This window comes from Galeopterus variegatus, unplaced genomic scaffold, assembly GCF_000696425.1.
Source record: "Galeopterus variegatus unplaced genomic scaffold, G_variegatus-3.0.2 Scaffold588, whole genome shotgun sequence".
Lineage (NCBI taxonomy): Eukaryota > Metazoa > Chordata > Mammalia > Dermoptera > Cynocephalidae > Galeopterus > Galeopterus variegatus.
This window is the reverse complement of record NW_007726699.1, coordinates 175,549-197,930: the sequence shown is the minus strand read 5'-3', so window position 1 is coordinate 197,930 and position 22,382 is coordinate 175,549. Positions and strand designations below refer to the sequence as shown.

At 36.4% G+C, this 22,382-nt stretch overlaps 1 protein-coding gene across 1 annotated transcript; it reads right to left on the bottom strand.

The window, feature by feature from the left end:
* Positions 1 to 4,502: 4,502 nt before the first annotated feature.
* NFYB (nuclear transcription factor Y, beta) lies at positions 4,503 to 22,209 on the bottom strand. The gene is made up of 8 exons (XM_008570271.1): positions 20,698 to 22,209; positions 20,240 to 20,326; positions 13,573 to 13,666; positions 11,139 to 11,269; positions 8,918 to 9,115; positions 7,570 to 7,651; positions 6,684 to 6,763; positions 4,503 to 6,287 (listed from the first exon to the last, which is right to left on the bottom strand). Exons 2-8 carry the CDS (start codon positions 20,243 to 20,245, stop codon positions 6,255 to 6,257), a joined length of 624 nt encoding a protein of 207 aa, XP_008568493.1. The 5' UTR covers positions 20,246 to 20,326; positions 20,698 to 22,209; the 3' UTR covers positions 4,503 to 6,254.
* Between the last annotated feature and the right edge of the window lie 173 nt (positions 22,210 to 22,382).

Below are 22,382 nucleotides of genomic sequence, written 5' to 3'. Positions count from 1 at the left end.
AAGTGTATTTGCTTTCTTTTTCTTTTGGCTTTATTTAGAATTGTTCTGTCTTGCCTGGTGAATTGAACCTTTTATGATCATGTAGTGACTTTATGTCTGTGAATGCTTGTGCCTTTGTCTTTTTTGTTGTTGTTACTTACTACACCAGTATTTTGGTTAGTTTTTGGTATTATCTTTACATCTTTCTTTGGCCTTATATTTTGAGTTTGCAGGAGATACACCTAAAAGATAAAGCCAAAGATAATCTGTCTTTTTAACTATTTGATTTATTTATATAAATATAAATAGAAAGTTTAGTCTATTTATATTTATTGCGATTATAAATACAGTTAGATATATTTCTAGATCTTCATCATAAATTATGTCCTTTTTTTTTTGCTTTTTGTCTTTTTTCGTGTCCGGCAACGGATCGCAACCCTCAGTGTCGCGCCCGTACTGGACCGGGACCGGCAACGGGATTGCAAACCTCGGTGCTGTGCCTGCACCTCGCTCAGCCAGTGAGCGGGAACCGGTCTGTATGTGGGATCCGAACCCTCGGCGGGAGCGCCGCCACGCTCTCAAGCAGCGCACTGTAGCAGTGCGCCACCGGGCCGGCCCCATAAATTATGTCCTTTTAAAAAAAATTTATTCTCCACTTCTTGCCTTGTCCTTTTTCTTTCTTTTTCCCTTCTCTATTTGTTCGGTTTTGATTTTCAATTCTTATCTGTTTTTTTTCTTACAAGTTCTGTTTGGTTTACAAGTCACCTTGTTTGTCTTCATGTAATCTTTTCCATGATTCTGTTTCTTAAAACATCATTAATTTTTCATGTGTTAATAACAATATCGAGCCTTTGTGGATGATTCTGTCATCTGTTGTATATTTTGTTTTTCACTCATGGTGATAATCTCCCTTGGGTTTGTGATATCTTATTTTCCTTGGCAAATAAGAATGATTTGAAGCATGGATTGAAATTGAGATCCTTGAGAGAGAGAACTTGTTTGCCCTGCCAGATACTCAGGGGCATCCAACCTGAGGCCACTTTAAATTATCAGCTTGATGGTTCTGTGATTTCAGATAACAAACCTTGAGAAATGGCCTGTGGTTATGATTTGAGAGTGTTGGCGATTTATCTCCCTCCACCCAAAGTTGGGACAGACAAGCTTCCTTGATGCCCACTTCTCTACAGTGGCCCAATTAAGACTCCAGCCTAGGTTAAGACCCTAGGCTTCATGTCCAGGCCCCCGCTACTGCTAGTTCAAGGTCTCCAGAGTTCAGAATTCTGACAGCAAAAGCAGGCTTTGGTGCTGGCTTACCTCACAGCTTTCCTATTTTTACTTCATTTTCGGAGTCCTGCAAATTCCTTGCCTTAACATCAACTCAGTGATACATTTAAATTGATATCTTATACTATTTAATTTTCTATTATTTTACATATTTCTTATATGTTATTCAGCATCTGAGGTTTTTTACCTGGGAGTTATTAGAGTACTAGGCTGTTTTACTCTTTGAAGTGAAGCCTAGATTAAAATTTTAGTTTGCCCCTGATATGGATAGGAAACACAGTACTTTGCAGTATACATAGAATTATAGGATGCCTAGTTCTCTTTTTGTACTGTCCTGCAAGATAGCGCTTTTATGGTGTGAGGACTGCTTCCAAGGTTGGAAATGTACAGAAAGAAATCATGTTTTAAAGAAATACTCTTCCTCCAAAGTAATGAATAGCTCTGCCGTTTCCTTAAGTAGCCTAAATATGTCTCCTTTGTGTTCTTTGAATAGTGATTGCTTTGGTCTGAAAAAAGGATTTGGATTTGGTTTGTTAAACCTAGGATTGGGGATTATATATGCATGAATGAGACTCCTGCTTCCTTGGCATACCTGTCCTGGCTGAAAGGCACTTTGTTACAACTAGTCTTTGCCCAGCAACTTGTTTTCAACCAATTTTCCAGTGTTCAAAGTTCAAAAGTATCTTTCATTCACATGTACTCTGAAATTGAGCTCTGGAAAATAGGTGCAAAAGTAAGACACAAACCTGTTACTGTTTGCTCTTAAAGGACAATCAAAGAAAACCTAAGTTCTACCTTTAAAAGGCAAAAAGTTTATGAGTGTAAGAATTTTTGTAACTTTAGTGTATTCTTGTGGAAGATGGAAGAATTACTTGTTAATGTGTAATTTGCATCCCTAAAACTAGTGTATGGCCATTAAGTTTCTACAGACAGTGCAGCACATATTTTACTGATTTTATCCTTTGGCACAATTGTTCGCATTAACTTTGGCAAAGGAATTGTCATAACACATTGTCTTGCACAGGTATCTATTTAATATGCAGTACAAAAGGAAACAGTCTCTGGAGTAAGGTCAGGGAAAGCTGTAACTGTACTACTAGGCAAGCTTTGTCTTTAAAAGCAATAGCTGGAGGGCTGGCCCGTGGCTCACTCGGGAGAGTGCGGTGCTGATGACACCAAGGCCCCAGGTTCGGATCCTATATAGGGATGGCTGGTTTGCTCACTGGCTGAGCGTGGTGCTGACAACACCAGGCCAAGGGTTAAGATCCCCTTACAGGTCATCTTTTAAAAAACAAACAAACAAAAAAGCAATAGCCGGAGGCCAGAGAAATGAATCCATCCCAGTGCCATCTGTGGACAACATTTGAAGGGATTCTGCCTTATGGTTTAACAAATCCTTAAAATCAGGTACAAAAGAGGAACATAGTCTTGAAAGAAATAGCTAAGGGGGCTGGCCGGTTAGTTCAGTTGGTTAGAGCGTGGTGCTGATAACACCAAGGTCTAGAATTTGATTCCTGTACCAGCCAGCTACACACACACACACACACACACACACACACACACAAAGAAATACCTAAAGGGCTATAGCAGCCACCATGTAGGCTATGTTACACAACTGCTCAGTTTTGGGTGGTGGTATTTTCTATATTTGGTGTTTAGTACAAAGTTTTTACAAATGTTTGAAAAGCTTTCCTTATGAAGTTTAAGCTGAGACCTAAAGGATAAGTGGGACTTAGGCAGATAGAAGTATATGTGTCTAAGGCCATCGCAGGAGGATTTGGGGGGTCAGGGGTGGGGGGAAATAACTTGGCACAAGGAGCTATGAGATCAGTGTGGCTGGAGAACAGCAAGCAAGAGGGAGCTAAACTTGGCGATGTAATCAAAGGTAACATCTCCAGCTCTAAAAGATATGCTAAATTAAAACTGAATATTTTTCAGACTGTATAGGACAGTTCTTTGAAAAACAGTTAGTGTTGTTCCATTTTTTATGCATGAGCACACCATATATATGACAATATAAGTTTAAGGTCAAAATATACAAATTATTAACTTACATAAATTAATATGTTGCCTAATTCAGGGAGACCAAAAATATACATTTAAAATAGACTAGTTTTTGGTATGGACCTTACCTAATATCACTTATTTGAGTGACTCAAAGTATATTTTATCACATAAAACAGCAGGTATCATCTTATTTTGGATTGTTGAGACAACAACTCTCCCTAAGAGAAATTTTTTTTTAAAAAAAATCTTACATTGCAAGATTTCATTCTTTGCAAATGGTAGAAACTATTTATTTTCATTTTTCATGCCTAATTGCTGCTGCTGTAGAAATCCTTTCAGTTGGGCCCTCATAACTATGTTCACTTAAAATGATTAAAGGTAACTTGTATTCCTTTAACCCACTAAGGCAATCCAGAAAACAGGCAATAAGGCATGTTTTTGAAGAAAGGAAGACACTGCATAGATATTACACTGTAGGAGGAAAAGAAATACAAATAGTTTTAAACACCATCATATCAAAATATATGACATAGGAAGGAAGGTAGGATTTTCAAAATCTTTTCTGAACTGAAGCATAACCTCTCTGTTATGAGGTAGGGAGGGTAAACAGAAGCTAATAAATTCCTTGCTTCTACCTACGGCTTAGTCACTGAAATCCATTTCTCTCTTAGATACTTGTAAAGGCAGTATTTACACAATTATAAAAAACATTTGTAGGTTAACATAGGAACTTACATACTTAAGAAGTTCCAGGGGAGAAAACATGGCATTAAATTAAATGTAACATAGGCCAAGTAAGATGCCAACACTGAGTCTCACACACATTGAATGTCAATTTTCTTTCCCATAAGAGTATGAAGGCCGTATAACCCAAAATTGGTCTGATTTTTACCTAGTCTGAAGTTTTAGTTAGTATTACTAGCAAATTATTAAGTTTAGAAATTTGTTTTGGAATATACTGATTTAAATTTTTAAATTGTTGAAATCCTTTTTTAACCTTGATTCTTTACTCAAACATAATCTTTAAATTAATTTTAGAGAAAGAATCTGATACCACAAACCAAGGTTTTTATCAGGTATATAGAGACATACTGCCAGGATCAAATGGAAGATATTTCAAAAATCCACCCACATGTAAGTATCAAAAGCCTTAGAATTTTGTATTTCTCGTAACCCAGCAATTCTACTTCTAAGATTTTATTTTAAGAAAACAGCCATGGATGTACACAAGATTCAGTGAAGTGTTGTTTATAACTGTGAAAAGATGTAAATAGTCAAAATATCCAATAGGGAATTAAATAAATTATGGTTCAGTCATACAGCAGAATAATAAACCAATAAAAATGATACAGAAGACTATGCATGACCTAGGAAAGATGTTCACAATATATTGTTAAGTGAAAAAAGCAGGTTACAAAACAGTATGTACAATATGAGCCCATTTTTATAAAAATATACATATCTGGCAAAGTAAAAGGACAAATGATATTTATCAAAATATTAACATTAGTTATTTCAACATAGTAGAATGATAGTTGTTTTTGCTTAACCCCCCTTCCCCTTTTTCCTATTTTAATTTTCAATAATGAAGGTTATTTGTTAAATGGGGTATGGGGGTGAGGGAATTATTGACTTCAGATTAGTCCAAATGTGTCCCCAAAGGCTCTTTCTGGCAACATAAATGCTTCTGTTCAGCCTGTTATCTGGGAACTTGCTTCTACCTTATAAATTTGAGTGTCCTTCAAAGATGATGTTCACTCAAACTTCCCTTTAGGCAAAACTATACAATAGCAATTTTTGATATTAAAAAAATTTTTTAAGCGCTCAAGTTAATTATCACCAAAAAGAATAGATGAGAAAATACAAATCCTCACTTTAAAAAAGGAACAACCCGAGTACATACCACTAAATTATACAGTTACATTATCTAAGTTTAGTTTATTGCAAAGATCAAGACAGCACGCTAGAAGTTGGCAACTTCTATTTAAGACCATTCACAGCACTCACTCTATTCTCTATTTCATTCACTCACCCGTGAAAAAGGTCTGTACACACAATGATGTCCAACATTTCTTGGTTCTCATAGTATAACAGGAAACTTGGCATTTCAATTAAAAAGGTAAAATGAGGACATTTGCCATTAGACTATAAAATTTCTCTTCCGGAAGAGGATACTATAGTGCTTGAAGATATGCTTTGAAAAAATCATATACCAAATGAAAGGGGCACCATTTCAAGAGCACTAGGACTACATTAAACTTAAATGAATTCCAACACTCCTAATAATGTAAAAGCTCCAATAACTAAAATTACGTTAACAGGCACAATGAACAGTGTAAACACTGTTAATGGGCACCAAGTTTAATAGGGCAGATAATATGTGCTTCTGCATTCACAATTATTCATTTACATTTTTTTAAAAAATGGTGCTGCTTAAGCTGTGAATATTTTACCAAAAAAATTAATTTTAATAAATACGGCAAATGCTAAAAATCTAGCTAGGTTATCATGCAAGATTATATAACCAAGACAAACTTAAATTTATAATAAAGGCAACTTGCATTCAAAATGAACTCTACCCTTATATTTTATTAAAAGGGCAAACATCATGAATTAACCCAGCTGCTTACTTGAATTACAAAAGTAACATGATTCAATATGAAAATAAGAAACTGTCTACAAATCTCTGACAGTAATAAATTGCAATATACAATGCATACAGGAGTCATACAGAGCAACAAACTCTTGTACAAAACAAAAATATTTTAATACCTTTAAAATCGAAAATTTTCTTTAAAATCATTCATGAAAAAGATTCTCAAGTCAGAATTAACACCTCAATTAGTCAAGCATCAGGAAGCTACATTACAGTTATTTAATATACAAAGAGACATCTTTTCACCATTCATTTCCTTCTAATGTCTCTGTTCCATAATCATACAGACTCTCGCTTCTGTACATTCCCCATTCCATCATTCTTCAGATCATGAAAACTGAATTTGCTGAACACCAGAAATCTAAGATTAGAAATTTAAATGGAATGGAATTAAAGAAAAAATAATTTTAAACTAACATATGCATATTGTAAATATTCAGTGACAAAAAACAATAGACAATGAAAAATAAGTCTACTTCCCACCCCAGATTCTACTCTGTCTACCCAATGGAACTACATTAATTATTTCTTGTGTATCTTTCTAGAAGTCTATGCAAAAATAAACACATGTATATATTTTTAACCATTAAGAGAACACTATACAGTTATATATATTTTGAAAAAACAGAATTTTTAATAATCTTTATTTGATCAGGTCCTTAATAATAATAATATATTGAAATTAACTACCTGTGATAAAAATTAATGGATATAATCAATTTTTAAAATAGTTTAAAAGACAAAGGAGATACTGTACCTGTTGATACGATGTTGTGTAAACCATAACATTTTGTTGTTGACCATCTGCAGTTATTAAGCCAGCTGGTAACTGGTTAGCTATAAGACAAATAAAAAAAAAAAGAGGGAAAAGAATTGCATCTACTTATCTACTTTCTTGGCCTGAACTTCAAGGTTGTGCCATTAATGTCTCATTACAATTTGGCCACTTATCAATGCTGTAATCTTGGGCAAAATCATAAGCCTCCTAATTTTCCATTACAAAAAAAGTTGCCTAAAAAAGTATGTTTTTTCTACTGCATTTTTCAATTTTCTGAATCTTCATATCTCTGAAGTATACTTTAGTTAATTGCCCAAGTGTACAAATCTCAAGAAAGACTGGATGCAGTTTCTGGTTCATGGTTAGACCTACACCACACCTTGAGGCTTGGCTGGGAGCAACACTTACATAACTAAATCAGCATATATTTTACGTAAGAAATTTATATAAAATATATACACATATTTTATATGAGAAATATATGTAGCATAGACCTCTTATTTCACCAACATAACAATATGATAATCAATTTTTACAAAAGGAAACTTGAGTTCAAATTTATTTAAATCACAAGATTTTATATTACAAACTACAGTTCTCAATATTCCTATCTCACATGAATCTTCACCACAAACTAGGAACTATGGAAATGAGTCAGAACTATCTGTGAAAGGTTATAATATCTGCAGAATTAAAATTTTTTACACTTATCACTCACTTCAAATATAAAGGGATGAACTAATAAGAACTATTCAAAATAGTGCTGTCAAAATACTCAGTGCTGATATTCCAAAAACACTACTACAGGCATTTAGCATGAATCACTGCTAACAATCTACATAATTTGTATCATAACACTGCTTACTAAATGCCTCCTCCGTAAGCTCTTCACTTAGTCCATCTGTAGCTGTGACTGCTCCACCAATTCCTTTCTCTCCTTTCATAGCCTGGGGAAGGAAAACCAAAAAAACAAAACAAAATGAAAAAGGAGTCACTGGTATTCAAATGAAATTGTTTTCCAAATAAGAATGCTTACTTATTGCCTAAAATTTGGAGCTTCTATTATTATAAACACTAAACAGAGTATTTATTAACACTTAATTACATAGGAAGAGGCCCAACTTTTTATTTAAGCTACAAGACAGTGTTAGTAATGACCTAGAAAACTTAAAGTATATATGGATAAAAATAAATCATTCTAATTCCACCCCATATCAAAAGGATAAAAGAACTCTACTTACGGATGAAGTCTGCAAAATACCATAAATATTCAGCTTATAAATCTACAAATGATCCAAGTGATTATCACTTAATATATAGCTCTCAGCCAACTGAGCAGTACTCAGTTATAGCAGTAACTTTATATTTAAAAATTCCTAAATAAATATTATAGTTTGCACCAAAGACCACTAAGGTTCCATCCACTCTAAGGTTCTATGATACTGAAGATTTGAAAAAGTATTATGAAGAATTTATACATTCTCTTCCCACTTTAATCATTCCATGCAGACATTACTAATTTAATGGCATTCTAACATTAAAGGTATTAAGGATGTATCTTGAAAGCAATGTGAATCTGACACCCAAATTGGAGTGTGAAAATAAAGATGCTGACCTCAACTCATTTTCACAAAATTCATACCCATGGCGAAGATAAGCTTAATAGGAAGCACAGAAGAATTCAATCAGTAATAACAAAGAGCATGGGTATAACTTCCTCCATTTGTTATCTCAAAGGCCCCAAGCTTAGAGATATCTTTTTAAAATTAACAACAGCAAGCAGTAACATTTCATTGAACATTATTTACTTAGTCCTCTCAATAATTTTGTAACATAAGTCCTAGTAGCCTCACTTTACAGATGAGGAAACCAAGGCCTAAAGAACCTAAAATAACCTGCCCAGCATCATTGAGTTCACAAGTAGTAGAGCTAGGTTTCTGCGTCCAGGTGGTCCGAATCAGAACCTGTGCTCTTAATCATTACATAACTATGCAGTAGTTACTTATAAACAAAGGGGGGAAAAGGACTTACTACTCAAGTACTGTAATATAAGTGGCTAAATACTTCGCCTAAGAAAGGTTATATAATTCGTTACAAAATGAATATTTTTAAACGTATTTTTTTAAACAAATTTTTTAAGAAAACATTTTGAAAGTTAAAGTGAATAGTGTATCTTATTTTCTTAAAAGCATAATGGGAGACGTTTTACTTACTTCTCTGAATTTCTGAAGGTATAATTTCAGAGGTTCCACATAACTGTCAAAGCCTAGGGTAGACATAGCAAAGAGAATATCCTCTCCATTGATTGTCTTCCGTTTCTCCTGATGGCATCTTTCACTTGCTTCAGATGTTATAAAGCTGATAAACTCACTTACACATTCCTGAACACATTCTTTGGCATCTTTTGCAATCTGGAGAGAAAAATCCTAGGTAGATTTGCAGGGAATATAAGAATCACCTTCCTAACAATCTGCAAAAATGAAAGGCTATTCAGAAAAACACATCTTTAGTTTATGACTGTTAACCTTTAATCTCTGAAATATAAAGGCACTTGAAAAAGATAGGGAAAAACAGAATTAAAAGATAAAAATCTTCCCATGAACTTTCTGAAGACTGAGTATATGCTAATAACATCAATACAATGTGTGGTATCAAAATTCCAACCCTCCAAACTCGAATACAAGTGAGAAAAGCCTTGACAACTATTCACAGAAAACGGGTAGAATCTGGATATAAAAGAGCAAACACCACTGGATGTCCCTACCACCCCATATAAGATGAAAACTCTTACTAACCAAGTACCCCAGGAAAATCAATTCTGTCATATATATACTAAGTATACCGTGGGCTACAGACTTAGGTACCACTTCTCTACCCTAACATTTCCATGAATAAGGAAATAAAATACACCCAAAAATAAAAAACAAAACAAAAACTTGAAAACTGAATTCACGTTGTCTTAAACAAGAGTGAAATAATGAAAAACGGTAACTTTTTTACTTTTTTGCTACTGAGGATACAAAATGTCCAGTACAGATTTTGAGTTTACTAAAAAGACTGACTATTGTAAGACTTGAGCATAAAAAAAAGAAAAAAAAAAAAAAGCCTGCCTAAAGAATCACATGCCTGCCACCTCATTATAAAAACAATTCTTCCCTAATCAAGGGTTAAGATCCCCTTACCAGTCATCTTTAAAAAAAAAAAAAAAAAGGGTCTGAGGTCTGAAAGTGAGATTCTAATGGATTAATCATGCAAATCCAGAGCCACTTATAACAGGAACAACACTTAAAATCCTTGCTGAACATACTTTCACCTCCGTGGCTACTTTACATGCTGGAGAAAGTAAACAAGAGTTGCATAAATGCAGCCAAGCAAGATAGTATAATGTGAGCCATGTACATAATTTTAGATATTCGAGGCACTGTGTTAAAAAAAAAAAAGTGACATTCATTTTAATATTTTATTATACCCATGTATCCAAATTATTATCATTTAAGCAGAATCAATTTTAAAATGAGATAGTTTCATTCTTCATACTAAGTCTTCAAAATCTGGTGTTTTATATTTACAGCACATTTCAATTCAGACTAGCCACATTTCAAGTGCTCAGTGGCCACATGTGGCTAGAGGCTATGGTAGTCCTGGACACTGCAGACCTAGCCTATGTAAGCAATAATCAGCAGTTGCACTGTTTCCTCCTAAAAAGGTAAGGAGGACTTTTAAAATTGGAACTTCTAGGCTTAGTGGTGTATTTTAATAGTATTTTTATTTGTCAGGTTTATTACTTTCTTAAGTACTTTTATAAGCTACAATAAAATGATAGAAAAGGTTACTATGCAGTACAAAACAACATAAAAAATGTGAACTTTAATTTAAACCAAGTGATGAGTAGTGACAAGTTTTTAAAAGTTGTTCTAAAAAGGCAACATGATGGGCCGGCCCAGTGGCTCACTCGGGAGAGTGCGGTGCTGATAAAAAGGCAACATGACTTAAAAATCATACTAGTTGAAATGTATGGTAATATCTATAATTACATAAAAATAGTTGTTTCCAAATATCAGGATTTAAAAAAAAATTCTTACTATACCTACATCTGTCCAATATGACCTAACCTTGCTGTAACATTATAGAAGTTACAATTTCACATGCCCAAACCTGATAGTTCTGACAATGTATCTTAAAATAGGTAAAATATTCTTGATTATTCTTAAAAATAGTCTTGATTCTATTTTATCTTTCAATAAGTGGTGAAGAGGAGAGCATTTGGGGACATGGCAGAAATGAACATGGAACAATATATAGTAACCGAGTAGGTAGAAATGAAAGAAATATTGATTTGCTGAAACCAATAGCTAACTGTATTCATGAACTATGTATTCACACAGTTCTACGTTTTCCCCCAAAAAACCTAGTTCAATTTCTCCTCTATGTTACCTTTCCCGTTTGAGGTATGGCATTTTTCATTATCCTAGCCACATTGGCAATTGGAAGATATATATCTTGTTCTCTGAAACTTTCTTTTGAACCATTTGTGTCTTCATGATCATTCATGCTGTCTTCAGTATCTAAAGAAATAGAAACAATTTATGTGTAAAGCTTCTCATAATTTTTACTTCAAGATAGAAAGACTACCTGAAACAATCCAGAATAAGAACCATTTTGGTTCATTTCCTAATCCTTTTTAGGGATTAGGATAGCAGTTATTTTCACAATTTTCACAGCGCCAGAAATGAACTTACTCAACTTAAAAACCATCGCCTAGAACTATTTTATGCTCAGCTATGCCTACTGAAATCCTACCTACCACTCACGAAAAAGTTCAAATAACAAATCCATAGCAGCTTCAAAAGTGATCTTTCTTTTCATAAAATACCACAAGTGCTTCTCTGTACCTTTTATCTGACATATTTTATAATTCTTTTTATTTATCGTTTCCCCTATTAGATTTTTGCTACTTGAAGCCAGGGATCAGATTTGTGTTTCCTAGGACTTCATATAGCTCCTTCCAGAGAACAGGTGCTCATAATATTTACTGCATGACTTAGCTATAAAACTTACAGACTATAACCTGTGGCTCTTTGAATACTGCTAGATTAGGAGGTTATCCAAAACCAAATTTATATAAAACGTGCTATATAAAGTTGCCATATAAAGTTATATATATAAACTTGCTATATAAAGTTTATAAAATTCTATACAGAATGGAAAAACTAGACCTGAAATTACTGACCTGACTGGATTACTAATGTAGTAACTAATTTTTGAACAAAGCTATAGCAGTGATCCAACTATTCTTACAAAAAATGAATTTGAAAAAATTATATAGATTTAGACATAACTAAAGCTTTCACATTACTAATAACATCCTATTATGAGTAAAGGCAGTATCTTGTAAGTAAACTTCCCAGTCCTTATATGTACTCAATAAGCGAGGCACTCAAGCTGATTCAATTTACATTTTGATGTGTTTAAAATGATGTTATCAAAATTAATTTATTTGAATATCTGTTTTAGGATGAAATAACTAATATCTCCCCACCCCCGCCCCCAATTGCCTTCTAAAAATAAAGTCAGCCCTCCGTGTCCAACCATATCTGTGGATTCAGAACTGCAGACTGAAAATATTTGGAGCAAAAATTGTGTCTCTACTGAACATGTACAGATTTTTTTTCCTTGTCATTATTCCCTAAGCAATATAGTATATAAACTATTTTACACAGCATTTACATTGTATTAAGTATTATGGTAATCTATAATACTAAAGATATCTATCTAAAGGTAATTTTAAATTTACAGAAGGAGTACCTAGCTTACATGCAAATACTATGGCATGTTATTATCAAGGATTTAGGCATTCTCAAATTTTGGTATCTGCAGGAGGTCCTGGAACCAATCCCCCAGAGATACCAAGGGAGGGCTGTATATCTTAATTAAAAAAATAGATCAAAATGCCATAAAAGTAAATTATTTCTGATAAGCCAACATAATACTACCATTCTAATACTTGACACAGTTTACATCTAATACTGAATGAAAAACAAAAATGTTTGCATCTAAGAACAAGAAATATTATAGCTAACAATTTAACTAACCCTCTGAAGAACTATTTTATCATATCAATTGAATGAGAATTTATCAAATTTAATATTTAAATAGGAAATCAGAAATAAATTTTAAAAGAAACTGTACTACAAATTTTTAAAAAGGCATATTTTTATAGTAGAATTCTCTACGCACTGCTACAGTGCGCCGCTTGGGAGTGTGGTGGCGCTCCCGCCGAGGGTTCGGATCCCGCATGCGGACCGGCCGCTCACCGGCTGAGCGAGGTGCGGGTGCAGCGCCGAGGGTTGCGATCCCATTGCCGGTCCCGGTCCGGTACGGGCGCGACACTGAGGGTTGCGATCTGTTGCCGGTCACGAAAAAAGACAAAAAGGAAAAAAAAACAAACAAACAGCTTTCATACTACTTCTAAAAGAATTAAGCTAGTGTAAAACAGAGGAGATGTTGCTATAAGAACCTTCACCTTTTTTTTTTTTTTTGTGACCGGTAAGGGGATCGGAACCCTTGGCTTGGTGTCACCCGCACCGTGCTCAGCCAGGGAGCGCACCAGCCATCCCTATATAGGATCCGAACCCGCGGCGGAAGCGCCTCTGCTCTCCCAGCGCCGCACTCTCCCGAGTGAGCCACGGGGTCAGCCCTGAAGACTATTTCTAATAAAAATAGCATGGTACACCCTATTAGACTTTCACTGAACTATGACACTAATTTTCCTGTAAAGACAAATATAACCTAGAACATCATATTAATAAAATTTCCACTTTCTAACTCATTCTACTTGTGATTTTAGTTCTAACTGCAGCTTTCTTACCATCATGAGGCTGTATAACATAATGACTTCCTCCAATGTAGTCTGTGGAAATTCCTAGTTGAGAAGCATCTGTTGTAGAACTGTCACCATCCATCTATGAAGAAAAAGAGTTTTTAAACATTCTTCAATAAAAGTTGTACTAAAAACATAATAGATTCAATGCTCATAAACTGTCATAGAATGGGTCAATTACGTTTTCATAGCCTTAAGCTACTAAAAGAAAACATTTATATTTCTTGAATTATTGATTTCAATAATTTGCCTACTACTCAAGATTCCCCCATCCATCTTCCGTAAGTGCTAAGCACAGGCCAATAGGGAAACAAAATAAGGAAATAAATCTAAAGCATACCACTCTTTCTTTTCGATTGCATAACCCTCAAATATAGTATAGGCAAAATTGACCTACAACTTAATTTATCCCTGTAAAAGCCAAAATCAGCTTAGTAGTCAACTGGATGTCACCTGTACCTATCACCTTCACCTCTCCTGCTAAAGCCTGATATTCCTATGCAAACCCTTTTGATCCTGCTGCAAACTTTCTCCGCGGTCTCACAGAAGTTCCAAAACAATGTCTCAATTCAAACTTTTGCTTAGTATAAAAAGCATGTGGATTCCCTGCACAATTCTGTACCCATACAGTCAAGAGTGCACCCACGTTTTGAATGTGCTCATCACCTCTGATTGTAGTCAAAGGTTAAGTTTCCCTTTCCCCCAATCCTCAAACTGGTTGTTTAAAGAAAAAAGAAGAGGAGAAATCAGGGAGATTGGAGATCTGCATATAGAGATAGGAAAATTATAACCAAAAATGAGAATTAAAATTACTGTTTTAAAAGAAGACTGCCTAATTAATTCTGCTTAGACCTAAAAGAATTCCAAGAGGGAAAATCTGGAAAAAAGTGAGCCACAAGCCCTGCAATGGCTCCATTCAATTACACCAATGTGGCAGATCCTGGAAGACTTTCTGCTTTGCAAATACTACTATGCAAAACAATAAGAGACTGGCTATTTGTGAGTGGAAAAATTAAAAATGCATTATCCGAATAAAAAGTGTAACAAAAATTAAGTGCAATTCATATTTGCTTTCAGGCCGAACAAAGAAGAGACACTTGATCCTAAATGTTTATTAAGGCCCAGGACCTAGCAGAAACTTAATGTTATTAATTGCAATATTTTAGTCCTTACATAACACATTTTTTCTCAATCTCTGTTGGATTTTTATCTAATACTAAAATACTGGGCTAGTTGCCAAGTCCATAACATGGCATTTCTTTCATGCATCTGTTGACTGTGATGTCTAATTAAACTGCAATTATAGATACATTTCCGTAACTTATATAGTTGTTTTAGGAGGGTAGAAAATAAAATTCATATACCTTTAATAATCTGTGAAAGCACAGGGTACCTATTTATTGGTACTCTTTAGTGGCCTCTAAGAGGTAAACAATAAAGTCAGTGAGTTGATTCTGACTCCCCTACTACTCCCCTGAAAACAAGCATCCCTACCAGTAAAATGCATTTCTATATAAAACGGAAATAACAATGCCACCCTCCACATCTTAAACTAATACAAATGAAAGTGAAACATTACCCAGATATAAAATGTTATTTTGACCCTAAAATGCTAACAAGATACTAGGAGAATAGCCTTTAATGGACACAATTATGAATATATGAGCCATGAAAGAATGGTCAATTAGGGTAGCTATGAGTCCACTAGTTTTTACAATGTCCTAAGAAGATCAAGGTGCAGTAGACAGGACCAAAGAGGTTGTTTCAGAACTTACAACTAGAAACAAATTTTTTTTTTTTTTTTGGGGGGGGGGGGGGTGAAGGAACCGATAACAGAAATGCTTTGCTGAAAGGATATCCACAGGATATCATAAGTCTTTTAATATTAGCTGATGAGAAGGACACTGTTCAAATAACCAGGTGAATCTGGGAGATGAATTAATTTATGATTATTACATAAAAGTATCAAAGGCACAAATCATATTATCTTGACCTGCACTGGAATTAGCAGCAAAATTATCATTTGGATTAATAGCATTAGGCTCTCTAAACCTCTGTCTTCTAAACCTGAAGAGTTTAGAATTAAATAAAGACTACAAAGATGCTAAGGACAGCATTTGGCATGTGGCATAGTCTATAGACATTAGATCTCATCCTCCTTCCTAAGAAGAGAGACCACATTTCATCTGCTTAACTGTGTCTTTGGTTCTGCAAGTTTTAGCTTTTCTGTCATTTCACACCTTCTGTCTTCCTCTTCTCAATTTACCATTAAAATCCTGCCCCAGCCTTTAATCCCAACATTCCCTATCCTCCTGGAATCTTTCTGATTTATCCCATTCTGCAATCCAAAAACTAATGTTCCCTTCTTTGAAGCCAAATGGCACTCAGAACCTTTCATTTAACAAATCGGCCTAATCTTTGATGCTTACAATATTCTAGCCACACTCCTATATAAAAGAAATGATGGAAAAAACTTGCTGGATATACTGCAAAGGTTTTTTTCTCGAGGTCTAAAACTTCCCATAACAATTTACAAAACAGACTGTTGATCATAAGTAAGCCAGCCAACAAATATTTACTGAGTGAGCACTTAGTATTTATCAGGTCCGTGCTATGTACTGGTCACATAGCAGTCAACACCACAGACAAGGTCTCTGTCCTCATCTTGCAGACAAGACAAATGTTATGTAACCTGGGGGGCAAGGTGAGGGGGTAGATAGCTTAGCCTATTAGTACTTCCAGGACACAGGTTCTGGAATTAAATCACCTAGTTTTTATTCCCTCAGACTTAACGGCCTTGAGACCTTGAGCAGGTTGGATGAGAATAGGTCTTAACATCACAGGGATACTGCACAGCTTAGAAGATAATCCATGTAAACACAGCATCGTACAATGGGAATACTCAATAAATGCTATATATAGCTATTAAATAATTACAAATAATTAACTAATTGCTAGTGCCAAGTACTAAGAAAAACAAAGATGTTTTGTTATGTGCTATGTGAACTTATTCCAAAAGAGACCTCACTAGTCTGAGGGGTCAAGGAAGGCTGTCTTAGGAGATGACATTTAAACTGATATTGAAAGATAAATAGAAATCAGTTAGGCAAAGACAGGTAGGAAAAGAACATTGAGGGCAAAGGAAACTGAGAAATAACAGTACTGGTGGACTGGAAAAAGATAAGTAGGGGCTAAATCAAGCAGTGCCTTGTGCACAAGAACAAATCAAAGAACAGCTTTAAGCAGAAGGGTGCAGATCAGATTTCTTTTTTAAAGCATTACTCTGGCTACAGCCCAGAAAATGGCCTGGAGGGGAACAAGAACAGGGACAGAAGTCTAGTGAGGAATAGAACACTGCAGTTAGGGCACGAACTCAAGCAAGAGGATGATCACTCCCAGCATGTGCTCCAGGGTGACAGCACTGGAAATTAAGAGAAGCAGGGTGACCAGAGGGCTTTTTAGCAGGTAAAACCAACAGGACTTGGTGACTGACTAAATAGAGCTAAGGAAGGGCTGAGGATAATGCTGGGATTCTCATGGCCAGGGAGGCAGACAGCTGTCACTGCAGAGAATGGGAGAGGAAAGGAGTGAGTGTTGGGCAATGCACAGAGCCTAGCCAAAGCCGGTGACCATGAATTGACAGTGGTTCCCATATGTCCAGTTGTGACACTTACAGGCCTGGTATAAGACTAGAGGAGCTAAAGTGTTGGATTTCATCCAGGCAACAAAGAGCATGGGGGATGATGACAAGAGAATGGTAAAATGATAAATCATTAGATCCATGGGAATTAGTAAATATAGACAAAGAGTAGTTAAATCCCATTAAGTTCATTTTAATGACTCTTCTAATTATTTAGTTTAACTGATAGCATCATTCTCCAAAATATTATGCGAAATAAATTGTCAGCTGGCTAAGCTAATGAATTTTTATTCTTTTTTCTTTGACGTAGCAATATTTAAACTATGCTAATAATTTGTTGCATAAATACAGTAAATAGTGCCCTCCTACATTTATTACAATATGTTTACATTTATTGAACACTTTCTAAATATCCCAACAATGTTCACAACCCTGTGAAGCAGATGAGAAAATTGAGGTATATGAGGCTCATGATTTGCCCAAGGTGAAATAGTAAATGGACTGAAATTCCGAGTCTCAGATGCCGAGTACTTACAGTATTCATTCCTAACAGTTTTTCCTGTATTTGCCCTCTCTAAATTCTAAGTCTATTGATTATATATTGAAAACACTTAAAGTAGCTTCTGAAACAAGGGTAATATTTGTGAAATGGTTAAGAAACACATTCTGGACTGTGGTTAAAAACAATAACTCTTTGGAAAGATTGCCTGGGTTTGAAGCTTGGCTCCCCATTTACAAGCTGTGTCTTTGAACAAGTTACCTTCCTCTTTGTGTTTCAGCTTTTCCGTTTTTTTTAAATGGGGTTGCTATGAGAAGTTATTGTATAAAAAGCACTTAGCAAAGTGCAAGATATGTAGCGAGAACTCAGCAAATGTAACCTGGCATTATTGTTGTCCCTTCAAATACAGTTGTCATCGTTCTTTCCAGGCGCAAAGTTTTCTCTCTCACATAACTCATCCATTTACCTGTTGGATCACATTCCTTTTATCTCTTTGAGGACATGAAAGAATACAAGGACTCCTCATCTCTAATGCATCTTCAGTCCTCCTTACCAGCTCCTTCACTCTTCCTTAAACATCCTTAGTCTCCCCTCATTAAAAACACAGAAGTACCCACAGATACATCGAATCTTAATTCTGCCCCATACTGTTGTCTAGTATCATTCTTGCCCAGACACAGTCATTAGACACCTCTTCATTCCTATTTAAACTCCCTGACATGTGCTTTTTAACTCCAACACAATACTGAAACCACTCTTAAAGTTGCCAACAATCTTGTCTGCATCCTATTTGGCCTTTCTTTGTAGTGCTGGCAGCTACTAGCACCATATTTATGCTTGGAATTCTCTTCTCCCTTGATTCCAAAGCAATATTCTTTCCTGGTTTATTTTTTCCTCCCCCCTCCCTAATTGCTAGTTTCATCCAAGGTTATTGTTTTCTCTTTCTTCCCTTACTCTCTTAATGAACTCACTAAATATCCCTTCTTGCTCATAAACCCCAAATCTACAACTGATATCCTGCCTACCACTCAAGCACCCCATGCCTGTAGAACATGTCTGGTATCTCCTCACTGCAAACTTAAGATGTTGGGAAATGAAACCCACCTTCTCCCATCCCCTGCCAGGGAGCAACAAGGGAGATTTCCTTTTCAACTGCTGTGATCCTATTAAGAACACCATCCTTTTCACTCTTCCCGACTAAATATACAAAGGTACTTCAAAAAGTTTGTGGGAAAATGGAATGAAAAGATAATACAAATCTTTCCACGAACTTTTTTTTTTTGTCTTTTTCTGTGTCCGGCAACGGATCGCAACCCTCAGTGTCGCCCCCGTACCGGACTGGGACCGGCAACGGGATCGCAGCCCTCGGTGTTGCTCCCGCGCCTCGCTCAGCCAGTGAGCGGGAACCGGGAACCGGTCTGTATGTGGGATCCGAACCCTCGGCGGGAGCGCCACCGCGCTTCCCAAGCGGCGCACTGTAGCAGTGCGCCACCAGGCCGGCCCCTTTCCACGAACTTTTTGAAGACCCCCTCAAACCAGCATCATCTCAGAATCTTCCATCTCCTTTAAGCTCTACCTACTCCATTACCACTTTTAAACTGTCTCTGGATATGCCCTTCCTCTTCTACTTCCACTGGATTACTACCCCACCCACCTTAATGTATTGTTTTAAGACTAATCTTACTACAACACTGCTTCTATAGTTCTTGAACCTATTCCTAAAGGTTCCTAAAGGTCTCCTGCACCAAATCCAAAACTCATTTTCATGGCTTTACATGAGCAGACCCCCCCTCCTAACTAAATTTGTTTCCTACTCTTCTCTATCTTTAGGGCTGATAAAAATCTTAGTGCTAGGATGTGCCTTACTTATGGTTCACTGAATGCAGTTCTTTCATTTTAGGAGTGAGGCAACCATGGCTCAAAGTTGTGACATGCTGGAGGTCACAGGTATAGTAACAGATCCAGAACTAAATATCCAGACAGGCCAAGTGGTATCCTTCCATTACATTATCCTGTGAAATCTCCACTTAGACCATGCACCTCTATTCCTCATCCCCTAAACATGTTACTCATTCCTGTGTCCAGGCTTTTGGTGATACTCTCCACCTATCTAGATCCCACCCATCCTTCAAGGTTCAGTTAGAGGCATATAACATAGGCTCCCTCCTCCACATTCCCAATTACCCAGGACCACCACACCTCTCTTCCTTCCACCTGTACTGCATTTACAGTCAGCAGTTTCCATTCAGCACATAATTGTCCTCTAAGTGTTCGATTCAACTAAAGCCCTACCAGCAATGTTTACCCTATAGCCTCAAAAGCACTTACGGGCCCCAGGGAAATGCTTAATACATGCAAGTAACTGAAAATAAGGAAGCAATGGGAATGAGCAGAGACACTGTCTGTCTAGAGTTGAAAGGCATTCATTCAGGAATCTCCAATATAAATCAGTTATGATTTTGTTTCCAGCCAATTACTGTTCAAATCTAATAACCAAAATGGTAACACATACTTACTGTCATGAAATACTGTCAGAACTGTGTTGTAAGTGGTGCTCAAGAACAACTGGCTAAAAAGGTGTCGAATCTTTGCCCAATTGCAACCTAAAAGATAAACATCTCTCAGTAGTAAAAAGATTTTTTTCAAAAAAAGCCTACAGGCTTTCTTTCTAGTTAAAATTAAAGACCACCTATAATTTTGTCTATTCTTAGTCAATGGAGTGCATGGTGTAAAAAGCAGGCACTCAATAAATGTTTGTTGAACTGAAAGATTTTGGAGAACTTACAAAAAAGTTAATTCCATGAGAGGAGGGAAGTTGCTTTTCCATCATAACCCTGAATTTAGTCATGTTCATGATAAATATTCATCACAATACACCAAAAGGGGACCAGATTATATAATATGCAAGGGACCGAAAATCACACATCTAAACTATTTAAAATATTAACACCCAAGACACAAACACCCTACTTACCAACTTTTTTTTGGTGATGGTTTTCTTAATGTTTCAGAGCAAGAGTGAGGTGTTCTAAAGCTCAAAAGGGGAAAAATGTACCTCTGAATATAATGCTTTTAAATTAAGTATCTCAGATTATACTGGAAAGAAGATATATGCTACACAGAGAACATAAAAAAAACAACACTATCAAGACCCTTATTTATAATTTTGAAGCACCACCATTTTGGACCAAAATTGCATCTGAATAGCACTAAAGTCTCAGTGTAAGGCATAAATAGCTGAATAAATGAGTATCAATTGCAATGTTACAACCTTTTCTCATTTGCTCTTTTTCTTTTTTCAAATGAAACAATTAAATGGCGATGGGGGTGGGGGGAGGCCAAAACATGTCCTTTCAGTGTTAATTTAAAGGGAGAAGAAATACTGATATGCACTCAAGCATGAAATCTAGTAAATAGCAGAAAAAACTGTAACCACTGAATTGAATTTTTAGAATGTCATTAAATGTCCAGGCAGCAAAGACTGTCTGACATCTGCTATAGTATTAAAAGTAATTTCTAATTTCTTTTCAAATAGTGTACTTTACAACCCCAGAAGTGCCCAGAAATTTCCTTCCCTGTAGCTAGAAATGTTATTTAAGGTTGTCTTTGAAAAAAAAAAAAAAGAATCCTAAGAACACTTAAAATATAGGAGCTATATATATATATTGGTAGGTATGTATTTTGCTTGGAATGGGGGATGGGGACGGGAGCCACACCACACCACAGCACAATCACTCACGCACAGTTCAGTCAGTATATATTTAGATTCAATACACTAAAGAAAAACAGTATCACCTCATATGGTATATATTTTCTTAAGGGCAGGTTATGAGATATGTAAAAGCTCAAGGGAATGCATACATCTGTTTAATGTTTGAAGAAATGCAAATCTGTATCCAAGAAAAGCAGTCGTCCCTTCATCCACCCTTCCATTCTTTGGCAGCAACAACCAGAGTTTTGCATCAATATACAGTAATCCTTAAATTAAGCTACAAGAGCAGTGCAGTGGGAAAATAATTGCCTTTTAAGGAATTCTCGTTAAACTTTCAATACTTTACAAATAAGACCCCATTTTTAACGCCACTGATATGCTTAGTATATCTCATCACTTTATGTTGCTGATTAGTTTCTGTACTAAGAGAGCTGAAACCACCCATGATTGTGTTACCATGCAACTATGGAGTCCATGCAGGTTAGTGGAATGCCACGTTTTTTAAAAGGTCGCAGGCTACCTAGCCGTGTTTAAATTATCTTGTTAGAGTACTTTGGGCGAGATTACGATTTGTGGGTGCTCCGTAATTCTTTGTTCTCGGAGAGGACTGTTTTTAAGGCCCTGCATGTCCTCCCGCCTCCTACCCGCGATGATTAAAACCTCAGTCCAATCCGAAAGGCTTCCTTCCCACCTTCGGGGCAAGTCCAGGGACCGCAAACCGCCAGATGGCTGCATTCTTTACGTGCAGACCAAACTGCGGGGACACCAAGGCCATTCCTTCCTCCCCACGTAGGTGCCCGGGGTGGCCCCGGCCCCACGGCCCGGTCCCGCCGACCTGTCAGTCCCGCATGTCCCGGCGGGCGCCCCTGGCACGCATCCCCCGGACTCGCCCGGCCAGCCCCGGTCCCCGAGCCCAACGCCTGCCTCCCGCCCGCCGCGCAGCGCCC